This window comes from Callithrix jacchus, chromosome 5 (genome assembly GCF_049354715.1).
Source record: "Callithrix jacchus isolate 240 chromosome 5, calJac240_pri, whole genome shotgun sequence".
Taxonomy (NCBI): domain Eukaryota; kingdom Metazoa; phylum Chordata; class Mammalia; order Primates; family Cebidae; genus Callithrix; species Callithrix jacchus.
The window spans coordinates 78,530,475-78,548,681 of NC_133506.1; the positions used below are offsets into that span (position 1 = coordinate 78,530,475).

The window sequence follows — 18,207 nt, forward strand, 5'->3', positions numbered from 1 at the left end:
TTGTTACAGGGGAGAGCCACCATGCCCAGCCCAAGCTGAATAATTTGGATGGGAATGTTTCCTTTTGTGTTCTTATAAGATTTCTCCTTCGAGGGCCTCACCTTTAGGATGCCCCAGGAGCATAAAGAGCAGGGTGGGCGACTGATTTCCTGATGGGAATCCAGTGATGTTTATAAGACCTGGACTTGGAGATATTTAGCAGTCAGCCAGGCACAAGGAGGAGAATTCCGGAGGCTCCCCACTTAAGTACTTAAGTACATCTACCTGCTCTCCCCTTCAGTTTGCCTTTAATGCCTCTCCACTCGACTTTTATGGCTAGTGACTTTTAGGATCTGAGCAATCAAGGTGATGGATGAAGTTGGGTTTGGAACAGGAAGGCAGAACTATTTTGACCTAGGATACTTTTCTAACAATCTGTGAGGAACTTTCAGCATCAAATAAGGTCTGGGTGGAAGGAGTTTGGGGAAAGAAGTCTAGGCATACACAATGCTTCTAAATGGCAGAAAATGTCCATCTCCTTGGCTTAGATTCTTTGGGATGTAGGATAGCTGGTCATTCTATTTTAGGCAAGACTGCCTGGCTAGAAACCCGTGTCTTCCCATTTCAAGTACATTATGGTTGGCTCTCAAATTCTAGTCTCACAGAGAACTAGTTTTCTTCGTTTAGTTGCTGTCTTCCTAAAATAAAAGTCTCTGTGCAAAGCAATGGAAGAAACCTCATATCGTTTTTTGGGGTTGTCATTTTATGTAACTTACAGTAATGACTATGGCTAGTCTTACACAAGATGTAAAGGATTTGGGGGCGGGAATCCAGTCTGCCTTTAGCGGAAGATGGTGATGTAGATAATATTATTTCAGGAGGCTGGAGTGTTGGGTGCTTAAAGATATGCTTCTCACATTTAATGAACATGTGAATTACCTGGCGGTATTGTTAAAATGTAACCTCTAATTCAGTAGTTTTGGGATGGCTCCATGGATAGCACTTTGGTTAGTGCCGCTTAGGACTCCCCCTTCCCCTCAGAGAAGTGTAGAGGGTTGGGGTATTGAGCTTAAGAGGAGTTCCAGACTGTAACCTAGCTACAGGTAACTTCCCTCTGGAAGTGGAGCGACTGGAGGAGAAAGGGATCCCTGGGATCCTTTTCAGCTTTACTATTCTGACTTTGGGTTCTGAGATTCCAAGAAAGGGGACTTTTGGGAGTCACATGCTTCCATGAGAATGATGAAAGCTGTGTACCCTCTCTCCCCACAAATGCAGAACGATTTTTAATTCTGCAAACCACTTTAGGCCCCGCGGGCCCGCAGCCCTAGTCCAACACGGCTTTCGGCTTCCCAGGTCCCGCACCCCGAGACCGGCGGTTCTGCAGCTCAGCATCTGGCGCGGGATACGCCTCCGGCTCGGGCGGGGGCGTGTCCAGAGGCGTGTCAGGCCGTGTTGGAGGCGGGGCCAACGCGGGCAAGCCGCGCCCCTCGGCCGTGCGAGAGGCCGAGCTTACTGCATTGCAGCCGCCGCGGCGCCGCTCGGCTCTTCACTCCCAACAATGGCGGCTCCGAGCCCGAGCGGCGGCGGCGGCTCCGGGGGCGGCAGCGGCAGCGGCACCCCGGGCCCCGTAGGGTCCCCGGCGCCGGGCCACCCGGCCGTCAGCAGCATGCAGGGTAAGGAACGCGGCCGCGCCGAGACCCCGGCCCCCTCGCGCGGCAACCCGCGTCGTCGCGGCCTGCCCCAGCGGACGGCCCCGGACCCGGCTGAGGAAGCTACGGCAGTCGCCGGCGTCTCCCTCTCTCCCTCCCCGGCTTCCCCGCCGCCTCCGGCCCAGCTTGGATCCGGGCTCTGGCCCGCACAGGCCCCGGCCTCGGCCTCTGCCTGCGCTTGGCCCCTGGGCCCTGCCGGGCTCCCCGCCGGCCCGCGGGGCCCACCTGGCCCGGGACCGCCCCCGCGGCCGCCCCCATCGCGCCCGCCGCTTACCTGGCGCCCGCCTGGCCCCGGTTTCCGGGAACGCGCGGGCCCGGGGCTGCGGCGGGGCGGGAGGGGCGTCGGGCCTGGCTCCCGTCCCTGACGCCGCTCAGGTAGGCGGCGGAGACAGCGGCCCCGGCCGGCGCCCCTCGGCCCGGTCGCCGCAGTGGGCCCGGCTCAGGGCCATCTTGGCTCTCGCCGGGCACAGCTGGAGCCAGACCACCGAGCCGACCTCGGGCTCGGCGGACCTCTTGGAACCTGCGTTTTGAAACTTTTGCAGGGTTTCTGTGCGCTGGAAGGGATGAGGGTGGGGGGCGAGTTGCTCAGTCCTGTGCCACCTGTAAGGTAGGTAGATAGGCTGCCATTGGCCTGGGAGAGGCATTTTGTCCCAGGCCAGGGATTTCTGTGTTAGCAGGAAGGGGGAGGAGGGGAACAGAAGACTGAATTCGGTTTAAAAAGAGAGATACAGGAAATAGGCAGGGGTCAAAGTGATACTGTCGTGTCTGGACATCTGAGGCAGCTCTGCTAATTAATGGCTTTGCCCACTGGGAATGCCTATTAACTCTGTATGGTTCTTGACAGGGGGTGTTGTGAAAATATCAGGCCCGAGCCTGTTGGGGACCATTTCCTTAAATTTACTGGGAAATTTTGAGTAGTAATGCTATTTTTAAGACAGGGAATTTCAGAAATCTCTTGACAACTTTAGCAAACGTCTTATGTTGAATTGGTATCAGAATAAGGGTCGGGTACCTTTGGTAGTCGGTGTGACCATGGTTACTTTTTGATTGCATTCTTCTTAAAGGGCTTCTTGTATTTAGTTATGTTCAACAGACATTTATTGACTATTTCATGTTTATAGAGCATGCCATAATTCAGGAAGAAGAGACATGATTTTGTTTATCTTTACACCCCTGTCACCCTCGCCGTGAGATAATTTTAATATACATAAAAACCAATGATAGATATATAGGCAGGATGATGTCAGAGCTTAGAGGACACTTTCTGTTCAGGCCTAAGATAATTCATTCAAATTGAATTAGTTATTGGATGCCACTGTGTTGTACAGCACATTATACTGATGAAGTATAAGATTGGCTTCCTGACGGGACAGCTACCATCTAGGTGATAGTGGGGGGGAAATGAAGTGGCAAAATGACAATTTAGGATTGTATTTCTTGTGCCAGATGGGTGACTTAAGCTTATAAAAAGAAGGTGGTTTGTTTGTTTTATTGGTGGGGAAGCTGACAGTTTGAAATAACTGGATACAATTTTTTTTTTTTTTTGGTTCAAAAAATATTTATTGAACATCTGCATAGAACTCTTATGCTGAGTTTATAGAGAATTGGACCGTCTCTTCCCTGATGGAGGTTATCCTCTTGTGAAGATGGGGGAGGGAAGGCTATTTAGCTAAACATGAAAAATTCCTAGTTGGGAAAGTAATAAAGTAACAAGCTGGGTTTTGCGGTAGAAGATAATAGAGGGCAGTCCGCTTGATAAGATGGTCAGGAAGGCGTGTCTGGAAAGCTAACTGTCTTTTACTGAAGGGCGGTTCTGGACAGAGGGAACAGTGTGTAAGAAGGTTCCAAAGCAGGGAAGGGCTCAGAGTGTTCTAGGAACTCTTAAGTTGTGTGGTTAGGAATTTCTCTGATGCTCTCCATTCTCCTCAAACCTTGTATGTTGATATCCAGTAAAGTAAACTTTCTAATAAGCAGAACGAACCCATTTTAGATGGGAAAAGGACTTAAGACCTCTCTTTGAATTATTGCTGAATTTTCTTTTGTATCAATATTGTGTCTAGGCTTAATTGATTCAGGAATTTGTTCTATCTTGTTTTTGAAACTTTTCATTTGTCAGAATGAAGAGAAGTGCTTGAAATTCTCAGGATCTTGTCTAGCACAGTCTAAGTTATAAAGCTTGATCTTAAGCAGCAATTTAGGATCTTTCTTTTTGTTTTGTTCGGTGAAGAGTCATACCTCCCGGCCAGGCGCGGTGGCTCACGCCTGTAATCCCAGCACTTTGGGAGGCCGAGGCGGGCGGATCACGATGTCAAGAGATCGAGACCATCCTGGCCAACACGGTGAAACCCCGTCTCTACTAAAAATACAAAAAATAACCAGGCATGGTGGCACGTGCCTGTGGTCCCAGCTACTCGGGAGGCTGAGGCGGAAGAATCACTTGAACCCAGGAGGCGGAGGTTGCAGTGAGCCGAGATTGTGCCACTGCCCTCCAGCCTGGCGATAGAGCAAGACTCCGTCTCAAAAAAAAAAAAAAGAGTCATACCTCCCATACCATACTTAATCTACCAAGGAACTCCTTTTCCTTTGGATCAGACTTTACAGAGTGGGCCTTAGAAGATGTTTGATGTACTTCCATTCCTTCTTCCCCAATCTGGTTATACTTGCCACTCAAAAAACTTCCATTCTGGGAGTTGTTAATGACCATGCTCTTTAAAACAGCAGGATTCAGTTGTGGGACATGAGGAATGTTTCATGCAGTAGACACTGGACATCCTCTTATGTGCTAAGCACTGTGGTGGGCACTGGATAACCTTCGGTACTTTTTCATTGCTTGATGTTTGTGGTCCAAGAGTTGTCCAGGCTGGGCAATGTTGTTTTCTTTTCTTTCTTTCTTTTTTTTTTTTTTTTTTTGAGACGGAGTTTTGCTCTTGTTACCCAGGCTGCAGTGCAATGGTGCGATCTTGGCTCACCGCAACCTCTGCCTCCTGGGTTCAGGCAGTTCTCCTGCCTCAGCCTCCTGAGTAGCTGGGATTACAGGCACGCGCCACCATGCCCAGCTAATTTTTTATATTTTAATAGAGACGGGTTTTCATGTTGACCAGGATGGTCTCGATCTCGTGACCTCTTGATCCACCCGCCTCGGCCTCCCAAAGTGCTGGGATTACAGGCTTGAGCCACCACGCCTGGCCCAGCAATGTTGTTTTCTTAGTACACTGCTTAAGAGCCAGAGCTCTGGAGTCCTGGGTTTGAATCCCTTGGCCAGGATTTAGGTATGCGTTTTGTGACCAAGGACAATGTACTTAACCTTTAGTTTCTCACTTGGAAAGTAGAAATAATGCTTGCCTCACAGGTGGCCTTGAGAATGCTTGTAACTAAGCCTGGGACCTGGCATGTAGTAAGGATGCAGTATACATTAGCCATCATTGTTAGTAGCGACAATATTGTTATAGTCTCATTAATGGTCCCTTTTATTATTAGTAAATGAGTCCCTAACTTCTCATTAGTTACCACACAATTTCTTAAGCTTCATATTACTGGGTCCCATCCTTTTCTCTAGCTTGTTGATTTCTCCACTTTTCATTATTGAGCAGTCTTTTCAGAGTATCCTAGATGAGATTTTATTCTGCTTCAAACTCCAAATCTGTTTTTTTCTGGATCCTCAGATCCTCTAGCTATCAGGCTGGGCGTGGTGGCTCATGCCTGTAATCCCAGCACTTTGGGAGGCCGAGGTGGGCAGATCACGAGGTCAGGAGTTCGAGACCAGCCTGTCCAATATGGTGAAACCCTGTCTCTATTAAAAAAAAAACAAAAACAAAAATTAGCTGGGCATGGTGGTGCATGCCTGTAGTCCCAGCTACTCGGGAGGCTGAGGCAGGAGAATCGCTTGAAGCTGTGAGGTAGAGGTTGCAGTGAGCTGAGATGGCACCACTGCACTCCAGCCTGGGTAGCAGAGCAAGACTCCATCTCAAAATAAAAAAATTAAAAAACAAATAAATAAAAATAAAAGAAGTCTAGCTATCAATTTGCTCTACTCGTTTTTTTCCATAGGAGATGGCTAGATGGTTGGAATCGATTCATAGTGAATTTGACTTTATAACAGTAGTCAACAGATCTAGTTTTGGTTGCATGTTTAGCAGTTATGGCTTCTAATCTTGCTATTTTGCTACTGTCCCTCAGATAACAGGGAACAGCAGCTAATTTTGTTATTACTCATAGATTTGAGTGTTTTCAATCTTTTTGACTCATTTTTTTCTCATGTCCATTCACAAACACACCCAACCCTTATAAGTTGAGTAGTTCTTATGCTTTGGTTCCTTGATGACTAAAATGTAAATCTGTTTGCCAAGTTAGGTAAATGGTTTTATAAAAGTATATTTGACATTAAGATGAGTTTGCATTTGAGAGAGGAAACAATACTCAAATGAACTACTCTGAGAAATGTTCTTATTCTTAATGTTTCATCAATAATTTGTTAATTTAGATAGATTTTATAGGGAAATTTCTTGCATATTAAGGCCTCATTCTATGGAAAAGTATGATTCTTTAGCCCAAGAAATTGTAGTCAACTTAAAGTATGGAATTGACTTGTAACATTCAAGAACCTTCCTAGCCATGGCTTGAGTTTTCTCTTGTGATAAATCTAAAGCCTAGTGACTTTAGCTAGGTTAGTGTGACTCCTATATAGAGAAGATCCTGTTATACCAGGTAGTTATCTCGGATATGGATAGCAAATAGTATTAGATAGTATCATGGTTGGTATGTTAGAGAATAGCGTATTCTGATTAACCGAGCTTGCCAGTTAGTTGGGAATTCAACAGCTTCTCTAATGAAATTGCAGAGGCAGGATCATTCCTTTTTCACTAGTAGCTGTAGCAGCTAGCTTTCCCATAGCATTCAGTAATGTTTAAGAAAGAAAAGGATGTTGAAGTGGAAAGACCACTGGTCTTAGACCCAGAAAACCAGGGTTAAGGTAATCGCTCTGCTTTTTACAAACACTGTGACTTTAGGGAAATTACCTAACTTTTCTGAACTCTCTGTTCAGAAATTTCTCATCTGTTAAAATAGGGTTAATGCTTAACCTGTAGGGCTGTTGTAAGAATCATGTTATTAGTGCATGTGAAAATGCTTTGATTATTATAAAATATCTGTAAGTATATACAGATTGTTATTAGACATGATTATTTGCCTGCTGTAATTACTAGACATTTAAAATGTAATAGATTTTACAGATCTCTTACCTGAGAAATGTCAGTTTTCAATAGATGTTTTCCTGAAATGGCTAGAATAGAATCTGTAATTGATTCAGAAAAACACTGAGCTGTTTGTAAAATACTTGTTAAAAGTAATAGTTGCAAAGTATATGTTGTAGGTCCTTCTGATTTTCTTAAAGTGCTGATCTAGGCAGTTTTTTTTTCTTCTTCTTACGTCTTAAATATAGATATATAACAGAAAACTTTGGGGCTCATCCAGTCCTTACCTGTTTACCCTTAGCTGAGCATTTCTATATATTAATTTAAGTAAAAAGATGATAAGTTTATTCTGCTTTAGAAAACACACCAATACTTTAGAATGTAATGAGGTATATCTGCTAAGAAAAAGTTAAGGAAGATTTAAAATAAATGTAGTTATTTCTTCCAGTAGTATTTGAATATAAAATGTATCTGAAATGTCCTGCTTTTGATTCTATTTATCTGTTTTTACCAATTGGTCTGGGTTTTGAGAACCATGGGAGAACTTTATCTTAATTTTAAAGAACTGAATTGTGCAGACGGTGAAGAGTTTCAAACCCCAGAACTGCTTGCTTTTCCCAGTGTGTTGCATAACATTTCTTTTACTGTTTAACATCACCTCATACAAGTCCACCTTAGCAAGTTAGTACCCCTTGAAAGCACAGATTGCATTTCTTTTTATGTTCCCTTAAAAATTAGAGCAACCCTAGTATTAAAGTAAAAAAATGGAAAAGCATCTGTCTTCACTTTTAGAATACCTATTTTTTCAGATTTTCCCCTAATATACCTTACTAGAGTGAATGTATGCTGAAACTTGTTGAAGATGGGATATTAGTTAACCTTGTATTTTGAGTTATTTTCTTTTTTAGTAAATATTTCTTCTTTCATGAATTTGAGAAGCTGGATTGATGTGAGCCCACAGGTTCCTTATTTTTAGGAGTCTGGATATCATAATCCTAACTCTACTCTACATAATCCAGGTCAGTCTCCTTTGTAGTCTCTAGGACATGGAGAGGGCTCAAATGATGCAACCTGAGAAACTTCAATTGAGGCTTAAAAAAGAAAGGGAAACTGTTAACAGAACTCTTTTTTTTCACTGTTCTTACCTGGTTTGATGCCTGCAACCACCTGTAAGGGTAGGTGGGCATAGTCCCTTTCATAGATTGGGGGATAGACATTTATTTGTTCCAGTAAGGGTGGGTTTTAACCACCTGCGTGACTGGTAGCCTTTGCTCCTCTTAATACTCTACTACATGGTTCTCTGAGCTCTCTTTAAGTCATTTTGGCCATTCAGGTCTAAAGGAAGAATCTTTTTGAGAAGTGATGCAGATTCAGGAATAGAAGAGAGAGATTATTTTAGATTTCAGTCAGGGGGTGGAAGCTCCAAGCAACCAGCCACCTTTTGAGATGATTTTGGAGACTTGGTGCTCCGAGAATGGTGCACTGTATGTTACAATGTTCTAAACTTGCTGGAGGGTTTACAGTGGCATTTTGAATCTGGAGACATTTTGATTGGGAATCTCCATATAAGTGGAAGACTTTAATTACGGGAAACCAGTGCAGATTTTAAAGGTAATAGAATCCTATTAACACTATATATATATATATAAAAGGAACTCATTTGGCATAGAATTTAACAAATGTTGCCATTCTGGCTAAATTTGTAATCTGGGCAAATTTCTGTTTTTGCTAATGGGTTAGCTTCTAGCCATTTCCTCCCAACTCAGAAAATCTTCAGTTGTCTCTTCACACTCTTGGTAAGGTTGGGTGTTTAATGTGTGCTTATATTAATGGAAGGTATTCAAGTACAAGGAGTCATAAGATTGGCCTAGCTTGTGGCTACACAGTGAAAGGGTGATGAGCCAGTGGTTTACACAACTCAATGTGGGCCTTTTCAGTGAAGAAAACAATTATATCACATGCAGCTTGGTTCTTCTTTAAGAGCAACACATTATTCCCTCTCATGGAGAAAAAAGATTAAAGTGGGCATCACAGCATCTTTTTCAAGCTGTATTCTATTTCATCTTACTCAAAATTGCTCAAACATTTATAAAAGAGGAATCAAGAAAAGTGTTGCCAGACACACACATATATATAAAACTTGCCTATGACTATAATGTGTGTATATATATATATATATATATATATATATGACTTGCCTCTGTCTATTGATTGCCTGGCTTTACTAAAGAAATAAGTGATGTTAAGTGGCTCCCCTGATGCTTTTGGCAGTTTTCCAGGGATCTGGTTATATGCCTGTCTTGGGGACATATCCATCTTTTTGGGGTTGTTAGAGTCCTCAGGATACCAGGCTGTGCCAAGGAAGGGTTGTGGTAGAGGTGTAGAGTGTGCAGTGGGGAATCTCCAGGGCTGTTTGGAGTCCTTCCCATTTAATTCTCTCAAGGTGACTGGGAAAGAAAGGAGAAATACTGGTTTTGTGTAGGTTAAGCTAGTCTGGTGAGCCACAGAAAGATAGGGAAGGTGCTGTTATTGCTCCATGAGGATGAGAACAGGAATAATAATGCCTGTGATGATAATAACCTGCTTTAGTCCAGGCTCTTGGTTGGACATTTTAGATATATTTTCCCATTTAATCATCAAAGCTCTTTTGGGTATTATTTTCTTTTTCACAGATGAGGAAATTGAGGTTCATACAAGTCAGATACTTGCCCAAAGGAACATATTGTAAGTTACTGTCTCTGAGTATACTGTGCTTCATGGAACAGGCTTGAGAAGGTAATGTGGCATTTAGTTTTGTGGTCAAAGAATAAATAAGATGGTCATTGCTGAAAGGAAGAAAAAGAGCTGGCATTATGAGGAGGACAAGATCTTGAATTTAAAAAGTATAGAAGGGATTTGATTAGTATTTTATCAAATCCTGACTGGTTTTGGACGATGCAGACAACCTGGAATTGCCAACTTAGGGTGGCTTCCTTTTGATAAAGTTTGAGAAAGGTCAACTAAGAAAATCTGAAAGAAATAAACCAGCAGGAAATAAATCTTGTGGAACTTGCTCTAAGCACAATGAAAATACAAGTTTAGGGTAAGTTTAGATAATATCTTAGATAGTAGAGCCATAATGATATACTACGGGTAGCTGTGCTTTAAGGCACATGACAGAATTTTGAGGCTGGAAGTGTGAAGGTGTCAGACAACTAGACCCTTCATGCTTGTGACGGAAGAAAGACTGTGGCATGGTCTATGAGCCTGGCCCAGTAAGGTAGCTCTGATTTTCTTTACATTAGTGTGGGTTCATATTGTAGTTCATAATGCACTTTCAGCTGTGGAAAAATCCAGAGTGTCCAGGAAATCAGAAAGAACTACTGAGTAGGTAGGAAACCACTTATGCCTTGCCCCGGACCCTCTCTGATTATATCATCAACCAAGAGGAATGGGAATGAAGATAACTACAAAACCCCGTAATGGCCATTACACAAGCAAAATTAGATTTAGGCACACTGTTTCCAAACTCTTAAGATAATAATCTTTATTTAAAAATGTCAAAACTAGGGCTCAAGTGAAATGACTTGAGTTTCACAGTTGGAACTAGAGCTCTGGTCTCCTAACACGCTTCATTTTGCTTTTTATGTTATTGAATACTATTTGCTTTTTGTTTTCATATGCACTTACATCCTAAATAGTCTCTTACCTCACTGTATTTGGTAAGAACAGTAAATTGTGGGTTTCAAGTTATGGCCACATGAAAGATCTTAAAATTGGGGTAAGAGGATGAGAATGAGGGCAAATGTGGAAATGAGGGTAGGAGAGACCCAGAGAGAAAGAGGAGGAGGAAAAAACCCCATATAGCTTTATTTCTTTTATAGGCTTACTAGCATTCTGTCCTGTGCATTTTGATATTGATTCTTAAATATCAATTCCAAGAATTAAGAATTTAAATTCTTAAATATTATTTTTGATATTTATTCTAAGATTTACTTAAACTTGCCTGGGGCCAGGAAAAATGAAAAAGACTCAAATTTACCCCTACTTGCAATGGGGAAAATGTTAAGTGGAGGATCATGTCAAATTAAGCCCCAGGGTACAGATAGTTCACCCAGATATAAAAAAACTGAGGCATACAAGACTTTTAAACCAGTTACTGTCAACAGGTTCAGCTGATTATCTAGTACTTCCAGAGATGTGGGACTTAAAGTAAGTGAATAGGAAGTCAGAATTTCGGAGTCATGGGAGACCAAAAATTGAACATATGGGCCAGGTGAGATGGCTCATGCCTATACTCCCATCATTTTGGGAGGTTGAGGCAGGAGGATCGTTTGAGACTAGCCTGGGCAACATGTTGGGACTCCATCTCTACAACAAAAAAATGCAAAAATTAGCTGGACATAGTGGCTTGTACCTGCTGAGATGAGAGGATTGCTTGAGCCCAGGAGTTTGAGGCTGCAGTGAGCTGTGATCATGCCACTGCACTCCAGCATGGGTGACAGCAAGACTCTCATTCTAAAAACCAAAAAAGGAAAAAAAATTGAACATAAGTGAGTGAATATTAATGAATATTATAGCATAACTATGAACTTGCATTTTGTAAAGTTGAGGATATTGGAAGTTTTCCTTCCCACCATCTTTCTCTTGTACAAGATTGTTGGTTGTTCCCTTTGTCCACCCTTGCTCTTTTGAGTATGAGCTAGTGGAACTATTTGATACTTCCCCAGATCTGTACTAGAAGCACTAACTTTCTGACTTTTGCAGGTCTTAGAGGTTTAGACAGTTTAGCTGAAAAAGCTTCTTACCTAATTTAATTGATAATGTTAAGAAAGTTATAGAATACTAAAGAAAAGGTGAGCCAGTGTGTTCCAGTTAATTTAGCCCTTGCTTGTCAGTAGACTCTGGACTAGTTACCTAGTATTTTCTTAGTGAGAAATAATGCGGAGAGATGGATGTTTGAGTGAGACCCCAGAATTCATTCAGCTGGTCACTTCCTCCATAATTAGATACAAAGAGCAAGTCTGTACTTACGCTTTGAAAATTTTAATCCCCTTCCCACCTCCTTTTTAGCTACTTACATAGATTCTGTACTGTGACAGAACTTCAGGTTTTGAGAATTTTTTAGCACTTAAACTGGGGCTTAGCTTCTAATGTGTTAGTGCAGTCATTGGTGACATTCTGTCATTTTCAGTCACATATACCTTAACATTTTTAAATAGTATACACTGATTAAGCACTGTAACTTTTTTTAACACAACCTTACATACACATTCAACTAATTTCATTTTCATCTACCTTACAAATTTGTTTTCTTGCTCCTTTCATCACATTACTATTTTGTTCACCTCTTCTCTCACCTTTTCACCTCTTTCTTTTTGCTATCTAGTTACAATCAATCTCTGTATTTAGAGCTACAAAGAAAAGAGTAACTATTGCTTTAAAGCTGTTTCTCCAGCCTCCTCTCCAGTTGTAGTAAAAGGTGAGTTTCACCTTCCCTTTTTCAGTGAGATTCGGGGAAGACTTGCCTGCTACTTCCAGAGAACCCTTTTCTTCCTGAATGTACTCAGCTCATTTTGTGTGTTACGAAGGGGCTTTTAGTTGTTTAGGCCTAGAAGACCCATATACCTCTGTTTTTCTGTCCGAATTCTGTTCCCACTGCATGTTTGGTGGGGCAGCATATTGACCTTCAGTGGTGGAGAGACCAGGGCCAGACTTTGTAGGTTTGCCCTGCTATTTCTTTCCCATGAAGTCTCCATTCTTACTTCTTCCTGCATTGTCATTTATGTGATTAGGTAGTCAGCAGTGGATTACTTTGGTGGTGCACCAAAGACACTTTCATGTCAAAGTAGCTACATTAGCATTTTTCAGTTTTTTTGCTTTATAGATGATATTTTACAATCCTAAGAATTTTGATAACCTAGTAGGAAAGACTATTTAACTATCCTTCCTTCAGTCCTGGCTCTTTTTTCTGCAGGTTTTGATTGAATTTGTTTAAACACGAAGTTATTATAAGTTTACTTCCCCCATTTTGTTCCCCAAAACAATAATAAACACAAGCATAGATAGACCACTAACCAGATGATCTACTTACTAAACTAGGGGTGAAAGAATATTTTGTGAAGGCTTTTGTTTTAAATGGCTTATTTTACTGGGTGCATCTTATTAAAACTTACATCTGTGTACAATGTATACATAAGGTATACCCAGATCCAACTGGATTTGGAAAATGTGTTTAGGTTTCTAAGGGGAAGTCACAAGGTTTCTTCCTATAACTTCTAAAGTACTTGGCTTTCTCATTCCTAGGGCCATTATCTTTTTTCATGCCTATTTTAGAAGAATTTCAGCCCCTCTTCAGCAGTTTTTTGTCTTACTAATTTACTAGTAAGTTACCTAATTTACTAGGAAATGTTTTATGTGTAAGTTTCACAATTTATGAACTGCTAGAACTTTTAAATCATAGATGGTAAGTAATCATGGGTAACTCTAAATCAGTAATTTAAGCTAGTTAAGTAACTCATATTCTGTATTTGTAGGTTGAAAATATTGAAAAAATGGACATAACTATCTTAAAGGTTACTGTTAACTTCTAAAGGCTTATAGCTCTTCTTTTTATTAAATATGAAAAATAAAGATTCAGACAGTGCAGTACAATTTAAGCTTGGTTTCAGTGCTATGTAATACAGTACATCTACCTGTGAAAGAGCTAAGTTTTTAAAGAAAGCTCAGGTGTTATCGTTGTCTCTGCTGGGTGTAATGTGATTTGACCTGTTATTGAATTCATTTTATTCAAAATGTAATATAAAAATGCAATGTCATGTTCCAATTTTGGTTTGTTTGATTTACAGTAAATGAACTGGAACTTATCTTTTTTACTTTAGGCTTTCAGATAAACTTCTGTGAAAAGGCACAAAGTAAGCTACAAATTTTATGATATTATGCTATTTATTTTTTTTATATCCGTCTTGGTTTTGGGAATGTGTCCACTGTTGTTTCAGCTAACCAGCCATGGCAATTTTACATTAAAAGAGCTTCCATTTTTCATTCTTCTTTCAAATATGAAAAATATAGTATTCTTGATTGTAAATTGTTCTTTTTTTCACTTGAAATTGAAATGGCAAAATATATATATGGAATTTAGATGTATATAATATGGAAATATGTATTTAGGTATAGAAAAGTATATATAGGTATTCAGACTTAACCATAATTTCAATTGCAATTTGAAGACAGCTAACTTTTAAGATTGTGGTGCAGAAAGTATAGAGTTATATTCAGAGATCTTATGCTTTAAAATTGAATTACTATAAACCATACATTGAATGTATTTTTACTTTTAAACAAAACTGTGTTTTTCTCCTGTCTCCCTCACCATCCTTATTCTGTATTAGGACTTTAGTCTTCGTATAATACAGAATAGACTTTCTATATTAAAAACAAAGTTATAAACCTTGCATTTCATTTTATTTTTTTGAGACAAGGTCCCACTCTGTTGTCCATGCTGGAGTGCAGTGGTGCAATCATAGCTCACTGCATCCTTGACCTCCCTCAAGTGATCCTCCTGTCTAAACCTCCTAAGTAACTATACAGGTGTATGCCTCCATGCCTGACTAACTTTAAACTTTTTTGTAGAGACACGGTCTCGCTTTGTTGTCTAGGCTAGTCTTGAACTCCTGGGCTCAAGAGATCCTCCTTTCTTGGTCTCCCAAAATGCCAGGATTACTGGTGTGAGACACTGCACCCAGCCAAAAAAAAAAAATGCATTTAAACTTAAATGTCATCTGTATAAAAAAGTCTCATCTCAAGGAGACTACTCTCCAGTTAACATAAAAATATCCCAGAATGTGATATAGGTTGTTTTAGCATTTGCTGCTTTATTCATGAACTGGAGAAGAATGATGCTTTGATACGTATCATTCTTAGGTGAATTGATTTAAAGGCAAAAAAAATCTAACCTGGAAAAAACATTTCTGCTATGTTAAAAAATTTTTTTGAATGAAAATGCTTAATTTCCACTGGTTGACAGTTGTGACTTCTTTGAAATGTAGTTAGCAAAAATTTATTTCTTGAATGGTTCACCCACGATGTAATTGTATATAAATAATAGAGATCAAACACTTAGACCCTAGGATAAAAATTTTTAATTGGTTCATTACTGTTACTCTTCCCTTGCCTTAAATAAACAGCTAAAAGTAATACATGATTTCCTGCTTATAGTGAACCTTTATATGTGATATGTATCTATATGTAATAAAGTTACAACTTCTATTTTGTACTTTTAATTTTGACATATTCACTGTGATAATTTTTAGCTTTCACATTTAAATACATCTGCTTAATATTTAGCATGACAGTGTTTAGCTTTTATTTGTATTTTGACCTAAAATCTAATTTATGAAAAAAAAAAAAAAAATAAGACCATCTTTTATTTTTGTTCATTTTAGAGACAGGGTCTTACTGTGTTTTCCAGGTTGGAGCCTAGCCTCCAATTCCTGGGCTCAAGTGATCTTCCCATCCCAGCCTCTAAAGTAGCTGGGACTACAGGTGCACACTACCATGCCCAGCTCATTAAAATTTTTTTTTTGTAGAAATGGGGGGGGTTCTCACTGCATTGCCCAGGCTGGTCTTGAACTCCTGGCTTTCGACACTGGCACTTTGGCATCCCAGAGTGCTGAGTTTACAGTCATGAGACACTACACCTGGCCTGACTTTTTAAAAATTTTAAGTTGTAGGGGCTGGGCGCGGTGGCTCACGCCTATAATCCCAGCACTTCGGGAGGCCAAGGCGGGTGGATCACGAGGTCAGGAGATTGAGACCATCCTGGTCAACAGTCTCTTGACCTCGTGATCAAGTGAAACCCCGTCTCTACTAAAAATACAAAAATTAGCTGGGCATGGTGGTATGCGCCTGTAGTCCCAGCTACTTGGGAGGCTGAGGCAGGAGTATTGCTTGAACCCAGAAGGCAGAGGTTGTGGTGAGCGGAGATCGTGCCATTGTACTCCAGTCTGGGTAACAACAGCGAAACTCTGTCAAAAAAAAAATGAAAAAAGAATTTTAAGTTGTATTCACATTATTGTTCTTTTATCTAACTTAGTTCTATTGAAGATATAAAACAGGAGAAACATTAAGTATAGTAAGATTGTATATACAATATACAGTGTCTATAAATAGCTTTGTATATGGATTAAAAATGCCTTTGAATCTTCTAAATGGTTCTGTTTTTTCCAATTATAGAATGATAGGTGGCCTGCTTTGATAACTATGGAAGAATTTTACAATGGAGGCTTGGGATAGCAGAACCTATTATGACTTAATGATGTGGTGGGAGGGGCATATTTGTTCCCACTTTGATATTCACCTTCATTGCCCTCACTGTCTCTTTACACTGTGGCTGCTTTCTCCTGGCTTTTCGCATCTCCCTTTTCATTTCTGTCTCTTCCCCTTGGGAGGCTCCTCTTTATTTTCCAGCTTTTGGGATTCAACACAGTTATTTATATACATTCATTCATGAATCACATATTGGACACTTAGAAACCATACAGTAAGCAAGATTTTGGTGCAGAAATGAATGGAATAGGCCTCTGCCCTTAGCAGGCTCGTAGTGTGGTGGACTAAAGTTGATCCTTCATTGATTACATAAGTGTTAAACCACCGATGTTACATAATGATTGAATTTTAGTTGGAACCATGGTGAGGATGGTGCAGGAGCTGATCTGTCCTGGGCACCGTTGCTCCTGCTTTTCTCTCAAGAGAGGGAATGAGCATAAAGGGTGCTGTGAGTCTCATAATAACTGCTTTCTTGATTGGACACCATGTCTTAGGGATCCAGCAATGGGCCTATCCTACCTTGGAGCTTAGCAGATCTGTCTCTGCCGGCTCAGACCTCAGTGAAAGACTCAGGGAACAGGAGTGCACACATCATGGAGGGGAGCTGGAGACATGGTAGAGATGGCTAGCTGTAAGTTGACAGTATTTATTTTTGTACTATTAGTACCTATATGTTAGTGCAAGGTTTCAGTTGCTTACATATATTAATGCTTTTAAGTCTGGTCCTGTGATTTGCATGACTTAAAAAAATTAGAAGTGCAAATTCCTAATGTTTGTAGACTATCTGCTGCTTGGCTCTGGAATACAGACATTAACTTTATGGTTAAGGTGGTCACTAATTTCTTTAAAGGCTAGAAATCATCAAAGGACTGATTTCTCTACAGGGCACACTGTAGTTCTAGAATCTCCACCTTTATTCTAAAGGTATTTCAGAATTATCAGATAAACTTATGCTTAATTTATTAAAAAATTATATATCATACAGTAGTTGTAGGAGGGCATGGGTCAAAGAGCACACAATTGGCTATCATTCAAGTCTGATATGTCTGAGTACTGGCTGCTTCAAATGCTCAATTCTCTATCACAAATAAAGATTTATTGTAAGATGATTCTGATGACTAATGGAAGCTCTGAAGGATTAATTTTTTTCATTGTTTGACTTTCACATAGTTTCTGCTCTTTATATTGCTGCATCACTTTTAATCACTTTATTACTGTTGCCTGTTACAAGTCAGTGGAATTTTATTGGAGATATGGGTGTATGTATTTAACATGCACAACCAGATTATATATTTAATTTGGGAACCAGATTTCTATAGAAATTCAATAAAACTTTGCTCCTCACAGTCTTCCTTTTATAGATTATGGTTTATGCATTTATCTACTCTTCAGTTTATTTTCTAAATATATGTTTTAGATAAAATAAAATTTAAGTTATATTTATTTAAGACCAAAGTGTCATGCTTCTTTTAATACTGTTGCATCACTGAATTTTTCTGAAGTCTGAATGTAAGACTACTTTAGGGAAAAAATATTTTTCTATTTGCAAATGTAGAGTTACAAGTGTAGAGCTCCTGCTTTAGAAGGTTGATTAGTTCATCAGTTACCATTTGGAAATAATGTTTTTGTACATGTAAAGGTATTTATATAGTTTATGATCATATCTCACTGGCTTTAATGAGCTAACCTTGAACATAGTTGTTTAGAAAAACTGCTTTATAAAACCAGTTTTTCATTTTTTTGAGTAGATGATTTGCCTGAAAACTTTTTTCATGATCTGCCCAACTCCACCAAAAAAATAATTCTTACAAAATCTCCTGATGTTGATTCCTCATGAAGAGCAATTGAGTATGTACCACTCATGACAGAAGCCCCCTTCTTTAGAAACAGTTTTTGAGGCTGTGCACAGTGGCTCAAGCTTGTAATCCCAGCACTTTGGGAGGTCGAGGTGGGCGGATCACCTGAGGTCAAGAATTCGAGACCAGTCTGACAAACAGAGAAATTTTCTCTACTAAAAATACAAA

At 40.1% G+C, this 18,207-nt stretch overlaps 1 protein-coding gene across 3 annotated transcripts in view; it reads left to right on the forward strand.

The window, feature by feature from the left end:
• Positions 1 to 1,527: 1,527 nt before the first annotated feature.
• The window catches only part of MAP2K4 (mitogen-activated protein kinase kinase 4), a 124,673-nt gene continuing 107,993 nt past the window's right edge, over positions 1,528 to 18,207 (forward strand). For 2 of the 3 annotated variants that reach the window (XM_002747899.7, XM_078373063.1), the window contains exon 1: positions 1,528 to 1,652. In XM_002747899.7, coding sequence (XP_002747945.2) covers positions 1,538 to 1,652 — 115 coding nt within the window. In that variant the 5' untranslated portion in view covers positions 1,528 to 1,537. Of the gene's footprint in view, positions 1,653 to 13,737; positions 13,771 to 18,207 lie in introns of all 3 variants that reach the window. The other variant, XM_008996498.5, reaches the window with a different exon arrangement.